The sequence below is a fragment of the Pteropus vampyrus genome, unplaced genomic scaffold, assembly GCF_000151845.1.
Source record: "Pteropus vampyrus isolate Shadow unplaced genomic scaffold, Pvam_2.0 Scaffold436, whole genome shotgun sequence".
NCBI lineage: Eukaryota > Metazoa > Chordata > Mammalia > Chiroptera > Pteropodidae > Pteropus > Pteropus vampyrus.
This window is the reverse complement of record NW_011889217.1, coordinates 681,789-689,620: the sequence shown is the minus strand read 5'-3', so window position 1 is coordinate 689,620 and position 7,832 is coordinate 681,789. Positions and strand designations below refer to the sequence as shown.

The 7,832-nt window shown below is 54.3% G+C and overlaps 1 protein-coding gene across 1 annotated transcript; it reads left to right on the top strand.

The window, feature by feature from the left end:
• Positions 1-620: 620 nt before the first annotated feature.
• AQP3 (aquaporin 3 (Gill blood group)) lies at positions 621-6,828 on the top strand. Its single transcript, XM_011381402.2, has 6 exons — positions 621-794; positions 3,882-4,008; positions 4,585-4,722; positions 5,058-5,176; positions 5,508-5,725; positions 5,812-6,828. The coding sequence occupies exons 1-6, from the start codon at positions 687-689 to the stop codon at positions 5,978-5,980; spliced, it is 879 nt and encodes a 292-aa protein (XP_011379704.1). The 5' UTR covers positions 621-686; the 3' UTR covers positions 5,981-6,828.
• The last annotated feature ends 1,004 nt before the right edge of the window (positions 6,829-7,832 follow it).

Sequence of the window (7,832 nt, the reverse complement as noted above, 5' to 3'; positions counted from 1 at the left end):
GCTGGAACTCAACACGTGTTCTGTGTGTCCACCTGGGTCTGGTCTACTAGAGGGTCTCTTCTCCCTTGGGGCCCACAGCCTCCACCCTCCAGCCCCCTGACTAAGGACATGCTGGGTCCAACCATCCTGTAGATCTGGGACCAGTTCCTTTATTTTCCTCCATCTCCTCTCACCCCCACCGTGGTAAGGATGCCTGCAAGTCTCACTGTCATGGGCCAATGAGGTCTCTGTGGCAGCTCATTCTCCCCGGCCACGCTCTTCCACATGCCCATACCCCGCTACTGGTTCTCAGCCCCCTCAATCCCCTCTCAGCCACCAAGATACCTCCTCCCCTAAGTGCCCTCCTGGGCCAAACTCACCCCTAAGGCACTTCACACCTCATGCTCCTCCACCTTCCTCATTAGCTCCCCTAACCCAGCGTCCCCCCAGCGTCCCCCCAGCCTCCCCTGGCAAGGTGTAGCGGTGGCCGCCCACTCCAGCGGCCGGCCAAGGGCTAAGCGGACTCTAAGCGGGGCCGAGCGGGCGGGGCAGCGGAGCGGGTGGGGCAGCGGAGCGGGTGGGGCCCTTGCCTCCCGCGCTCCTATAAAGGGCGCCTCCCGGTGCTCACCGCCACTGCAGCTTTGTCCGCCGCCCTCCCGCCGTGCTCGCCGTCCCTCCCGCCCGACAGCGCCGCCGCCTGCCCCGCCATGGGTCGACAGAAGGAGCTTGTGTCCCGCTGCGGGGAGATGCTCCACATCCGCTACCGGCTGCTTCGCCAGGCGCTGGCTGAGTGCCTGGGAACCCTCATCCTCGTGGTGAGTGGAGGGACCCAGAGAAGCCCTTCTGTCTCCAGCCCCTACATTCCCTAATCCCTCTGTTCAGCGAAGGGCTGTGCTTTTCAAGACAGCCCTGACCCCTCTCCTAGCTCTGACCTCCCCTCATCTTCGACCCTTTTCAAAATGCTCTTCCCCCATAGCTTTTACCCCATCTATGACAGCTATCACTCCCAAGCGACAGCTCTGATCCTTTTTAACCTCCTGCCAGTGACCCGGCCCACAGGCTGAGGGCAGTGGTCACCACTGCAGTCTGAGACCTTAAGTCCCTTCTCAAGGCTCCCACAGATCCCCATTTTCTGAGAGTCCTCCAGGGAGGCAGAGGCAAATGGGCTTCTCATTAGGTTATTTGGCGCCTTATGTCTGATCCCTAATAAATAATTAAGCCTCAGAAAGTCCAAAAGTTCTTGTGACATGAGGACAGTTTGCTACAGGTGGGGGCAGAGGGCAGAGGCTGAACAGGGTGCAAATAGCTGAGTGAGAAGAAAGGAGGATCCTGAAGATAGGAGGCTGTGGAAGGCTGCCAAGGCTGCTGGGCCCTAGGCACAGAGGAAGTGGTGTCACTAAAGTCGCTCCCCTCCTGCTGAGCGATGCCCAGACCTTGTCAGTTACCCAGGCAGATGTTGTCAGCTTCTGTGCAGAAGCATTCTGAGTTACTCTATGAGTTCTCTGAGTGGGAGACTTCTCCTGTTGGGGTTACTTCCCAGTCTCAGTTACTCTCTGGTTACTCTAGTTTTGTCCCTGGGTTGTTCCCAGGTAACTCTGTTTGCACTTCTTGGTTCTGGCAGTCACACCACTTATAGTCTCTATTTCCTGTCTCAGTTACTCTGATTTTTCAGCCTCTCATGTGGTTACACCTGTTTTCTTCCTGGGTTACTTCTGGGTTCAGTTGCTCCTTTGCAGTGGGTGGGTTACTCCTTTCCTGACCCAGCCCCAACCTAGGTAATACAGACGCAACAGCCAGCTGTGCATTTGGAAACTTAACTAGAGGCAAGTAGGGCTGGGTGGCCCTACTGGGGCATCTTAATTATCCTTCAGAAAGACCAAGAGATAGTGGGGAAACCAGCAAATGGTTTGTGGTGGTGGAGAAGTCTCCGTGGGGAGAGGAGGGCTGAGACTCACCTCCGGCTTCCAGAAATGGAAGGGAGAAGCTGGTGGGGCACTTTATCCACAGCCCCTCACAAGACTAATAGCCCTACCAGTCATCTCCATCCCTTTTCTCCCCTGTTTCAAGAAGGGAAGAAGAGAGTATGGCAAATGCTTATTATCCTCCTGTCCCAGAGTCTTGTGTCCCCAATGCCTGATTTATGGGTCCAGCCCTCTATTTGAGAGCAGCCAGTCCAGGGAAAGCTGTTTTCCACATTCACAGAGTGGCTTCCCTGTCCCCTCCCAAGTCTCAGTTTGCCTCCCCAACAAAAGAGCAATCAGACCTAGCACTGAGCCCAGGAAGGAGAGTTTCAAGCTCAGGTGGGTGTGAGGCATCAGGTGTCACTGAAAAGCAGAATCTCAAGGGCAACCGGAAGAGGAAGGGCCAAGCCTGGGAGTCCCCTGAGTGGTGGGTGAGGGCTTGCCTGCATACCTCTGTGGGTTGGGGACTTAGAGCCTGCAGTGGCAGAATCAGGGCTGGCTTTGGGGTGAAGGAAGCCCCTTTCTCTGAGGTATCTCGTAAGAGGAGGGCACAGGAGAGAAGGAAGGGGAAGAGGAAGATTAGCCCCAAGGACTGGCTCTGACAACTTCTCCCTCCAAGGCTTCCTGGGATGGAGCCAGGTTTGGGCCTCAGGCAGGGAAGGAAGTGAGCCCAGGGTTTGCCAAGCCCAGCAGGATGCTCCAGACCCACACGTGCCCCTTCATCCCCGACATCCCCTCCCCGGGCATACTCATGATCTCTGATCTTTGCTCTCGCCTCCTGTACACTGTTGCCCTGCATCATTGCAGCTGGTTTCCCCACTATCTCTTGGTCTTTCTGAAGGATAATTAAGATGCCTATCAACCCAGTACAACAGGACACTAACCCATCAGAATGGACAAGGGCCCTTAGCATGGGGTCTTGGAGACGGCCTGCTGGGTCAGCATCTGTGAAGAAATTTTAGCTAAGGGGAGGCAATAAAACCTTTCAGGGGAAGGTGGAAGAGGAGACCTGGGCAGGGGCTGGCACAGCTTTGGGGATTACTCCCAGGGCTCAGAGCAACAACTCTTTACAACTGGTACAGGAGCATTTTTATATTTGAATGAGGGGAATAGACATACAGCACATTCTATCCTTGTAGGATATCAGAGACCTTAGTTCTTTTGAATCTCCCGATCCCTGGCAGAAAGCTTAAAACCAATCTCCCCATTTCCTCTGCTCTGGGGCCTGGATTGAGAAGAGCCACTCAGATCATTGTCTTCAGGACCGCCAAATCTGAGTGGGAACCCTGGACCCCTGAGGGCAGAGAGGTCAGGCTGGATGGAAAGAGGAGGCTCTGGGACAGGGATAGGTCAAGGATGGTGAGGGTACTACAAAAGGCTCTGGGGAGAGCCAGGGGCTCTGACACTCCAGATTCAGAAGTGGATTCAACCTAACTTCTGGCCTCTTCCCTATTTCTTTGTCCACTCTCCCATATCACCGCCACCACCACCTGAGCTTGACTTTGGGGCAAAGAGGGATGCAACTGCAGGTGGGGGATGAGTGAGAACCTTCCTACCTCTGTGGGCCAGTCCTGAAGGGTTGGGGGCAAAACTGCTGAGGTGAAAGCTGTTCCCCTCAACCCCACTCCTGTTGAGATTCGACAAGAATTAGTGAAGATGGTTCAGCCATCTTCTGGGCTCCCAGTTGCAGACTCTGCTTCCTGCTCCTTCCATAAGGCCCTGTTATGTTAGAGTTGGGACATTGGGAGTGGGAGGGCATATCTGCTTCTTCCCAGGGTGCAGTTGCAGAAGGAGGGATTTTGGTTGAATTCCAGGACGGGCCTTCTGTGCTCCTAATGGGGACAGGCAGAGGTTATCGGCTTCATCTTTTCCTCTGGAGTGAGAGTTGCTGGGCCTCAGCTGGGCCTCACCCTCTTTGCCTTGTTTTGTTTCCTGACACAGATGTTTGGCTGTGGCTCAGTGGCCCAGGTCGTGCTCAGCCGGGGCACCCATGGTGGTTTCCTTACCATTAACCTGGCCTTTGGCTTTGCTGTCACCCTGGGCATCCTCATTGCTGGCCAGGTCTCCGGTAAGACCTTACCCACCCTCATTCATTTACCCTGAACAGCATTCCCACAAAGGGTCCCACTGGGGAATGGGGTGGCAGAGTATTCCCAAGGGCAGTGCATAGCTGCGGCCTGAGTTCTGAGCCTTTGGAAGAGGAGAATGGAGAAGGAACTTGATAGAACTTTTGACTCTCACCTTGGAATCAGAGGTTAGCAGAGTTGGTCGGTTACATCAGGGGTCCCCAATCCCTGGGCCGCAGCCTACTACTGGTCCGGTCCGCGGCCTGTTAGGCTACACAGTAGGCAAGTGAGTAAAGATTCATCTGTATTTGCAGCTACTCCCCAGCGCTAGCATCACCGCCTCAGCTCCACCTCAGATCATCAGTCATTAGATTCTTACAGGAGCATCCGTCTCTGGTGCCAAAAAGCTTGGGGACCGCTGTCAGTAACACAGTCCAACCCCCTATCCGGTACAAGAAACTCTTTTCTGCACCTCTGCTTCCCTAGGCCAGAGATGGGGAATATGAAAGTGGTGCGGAATCCTGGCCTCCCCACTGTGGCAGGCTATGGCTAATAGGTCCCATCTCCTCTCTGGCCAGGGGCTCACCTGAACCCTGCTGTGACCTTTGCCATGTGCTTCCTGGCACGTGAGCCATGGATCAAGCTGCCCATCTACACTTTGGCCCAGACGCTGGGAGCCTTCCTGGGCGCTGGGATCGTTTTCGGGCTGTATTATGGTAAGCATTACCCTCCTCCACTCCCTTTCTCTCTACTTGGGACCTGCTGGCACCAGGTCTTCTGATGACAGACATCTGAGGCCTGCCCAGGCCCCAGGCTCATGACTCACTCATTCACGCACAGACTTAAGGTGGGGGGCACGAGGGGAAAGAAACAAGTTGGGCAACAATAGCATCTCAGGCCCTCACCCCACCCACCCCACTGCCTTCAACTGCAGCATAATATAGCAGTGATTCAACTCACCTATGACCCCTGGGAGGGTGGGCCCAACCTGAGTTGGGCAACTGGACTCAGGCCTCTGCCCTCACTCACCTGGGGTCTAATCTGTCACCAGATGCAATCTTGGCCTTCGCCAACAACGAGTTTGTAGTCTCGGGTCCCAATGGCACAGCTGGCATCTTTGCCACCTATCCCTCTGGACACTTGGACATGGTCAATGGCTTCTTCGACCAGGTATGGGTTGGGGACTGTGAGGGGAACACAGGGAGGGGGACCAGATTGCCCTGGGTTGCTGATGGGCTGGCGGGGGGTCAGGACTCCTTATCTAGAGCAGGGTTTCTCAATATGTTGGGCTACCTACCTCGGAATTAGGGTAGCAGGTACTTATATTTAACCAGTACCCTGGGGGATCCTTGTGCCCACAGAAATTCTAGCACCACTGCCCTAGAAAGCAGAATGCAGGAGGTGACAAGACTCTAAGAGCTTGAGGGAAGCCAGAGGCCAGAAGGAGGGACCAGAAGGTAGGGTGGGGGCTACTCTTCACTCTGTTCTCCCTACTTGTTAGTTCATCGGCACGGCTTCTCTCATTGTGTGTGTGCTGGCCATTGTGGACCCCTACAACAACCCTGTCCCCCGAGGCCTGGAGGCCTTCACCGTGGGCCTGGTGGTCTTGGTCATTGGCACTTCCATGGGCTTCAACTCCGGCTATGCCGTCAACCCTGCCCGAGACTTCGGCCCCCGTCTCTTCACCGCCATCGCAGGCTGGGGCTCTGAAGTCTTCACGTGAGTGCTGCCCCAACCCAGCCTGCCCTGGCTTGCCTCCTCTCTGCTTGTCCCACCCTCCCCTAACGAAATATTTTGTCCCTCAGGACGGGCCGCCACTGGTGGTGGGTGCCCATCATCTCCCCACTCCTGGGCTCCATCGCGGGAGTCTTTGTGTACCAGATCATGATCGGCTGCCACTTGGAGCAGCCTCCACCCTCCACTGAGCAAGAGAATGTGAAGCTGGCTCACGTGAAGCACAAGGAGCAAGTCTGAGTGGACGGGGGCCATCCCCCTTGCCCCTCTTCCTGGAGTATCCACTGACTGTGCAAGGGCTGCTCCCTAGAAGCCCCCTTCAGGATCCCCCTCCCAGGCTAAGAAACTCCTTGTTTGCCCCCACCCTGTGGGACAGCCCCCTCCAGGATTTTCCACCAGATCCCAACCAAATAGGACTTTAGACCACTGCCCTTAAACTGTGGTGGATCAGGGAGTAGGGCCAACATAATACTTTGTCTCTCAAAGGGAAGGAATGGACGGTGAATGTGTGAATGTGTGTGAATGTGTGTATGCATGTTATCCCAGATATTCAGGACAAAGGACCAAGTGGAAAGGATTCTAGCCATGGGGGGAGCTGTGATGTGTTTACCTATGAATGAGGAAAGTGCCTGGGGTCTGCTGGTTTCGGGGGCTCCATATGGAGCCAGATATATGGAGGAGGGTCCAGATATATGTGTGTGTCTGCCCTGTTTTCCAAGCAGGGGCTTAGGGGAGGCTTTGGGGAAGGTAGGGTGGGATATGGGTGGGCTTGGAGGAGGGGGCCACAGCCTAAATGTAGACCTCTGGCTGTATGTAAGTAACAGCCAAATATGTTTCTGTCATAATATAGGCATGAGGGGATAGGGCGAAGTCCAGGTCATAAGTTTCATGTTTGCTCTTTTTTTGTTGTTTTTTTCGTTTTTGTTTTTTAAAAATAATAGCGGACGTTATAGTTTTACGAGTGGGGATTGGAGACCCTACTCTAACTAGGGTCTTCATTTCTTTAATCCTCCACTCCACACGTGTACTCTTTTGCTTTTTATATATATATTATTAAAAAAAAAAACACAATAAAATGTATGCCTAAAACTGCCAGTTATGTATGTATTTTTCTGCTTACTCTACTGTTTTTCTGAAACCAGTTAAGGAGCTTCAGTGTGTCTGGCTACAAATACCCAGGGTGCCCACCTGGGTATTTAACCTGGCCAGGGTACCCTGGGGGACGGGGGGCAGTCACACAGACAGGTCACAGAGCCTCTGCATCTCAGCTTGAACTCAGTGGTCCCATACTTTTCCCCAAGCTTCCATCTTCCTGGGACCCCCAGCACAATGAACGACATCTCCTTCCTGATCCTTGCACCCACCCATCACCCCAGGAAGACAGACTTGAGCCTGGGCCTAGGGAAGAACTTTCTCCTAGGGGAGGACTGCTGCCCAAGAATAATGAGCTCCCTGTTGCTAGATGAGACCGATCAGATTGGGAACCTATATTGTCTTCTACAGCTCGCACCTATTCAGGCTGCATCTCCTTCACTCAGACCTTGGTCACAGCCCCCTTAGCAGCGTCCCCGCCTCTACGCCTGTCCCAGTCAGTCCACATAGCAACCAGGGGGATCTTTCTGAAACTCCTGCGGAAAGTGGGCCTCTTTCTGCGGCTGCCATCCGGAGACAATCCCAAACCGCCATTCTATATTCAGGCCCTCCAGGACCTAGTCCCTGTCCCAACTCATCCCCTCACAATGCTCCATCCATCCTAGACTACTCTGTGTGCTCCTGTGCCTTCCTACGTTTGGACCTTTACTCCAAAGTGCCCACTCACTAAAATCCTCCCGATCTTCTCTAATACCTCCTCCTTTAGGAAGTCATCCTGCTCTTCCCCACTTTTCCACCATCTTCTATGGTCAGTTGTCAGAGCCCAGAGACCACAGCTGCATTTATTCCTATCTTCCTCTCTGCTTCAGTTCTTCAGTCCGAGGCACATCTGTGTCCTGTAAGGCTGGGGTTGGACTGGCTCTTGCACTCTGACTGCCTAGGGAGGCAAGGGGTTCATGACACCTGAGCCCAGGAAGCTGTGCCAGGAGATCACGTGCCC

Bases quoted from the DNA above. Each gene is read 5' to 3' on its own strand.
- AQP3 (XM_011381402.2), top strand. From the start codon at position 687: ATGGGTCGACAGAAGGAGCTTGTGTCCCGCTGCGGGGAGATGCTCCAC. The intron at 795-3,881 runs GTGAGTGGAGGG...TTCCTGACACAG, and splicing joins TGGGAACCCTCATCCTCGTG to ATGTTTGGCTGTGGCTCAGT. The intron at 4,723-5,057 runs GTAAGCATTACC...ATCTGTCACCAG, and splicing joins CGTTTTCGGGCTGTATTATG to ATGCAATCTTGGCCTTCGCC.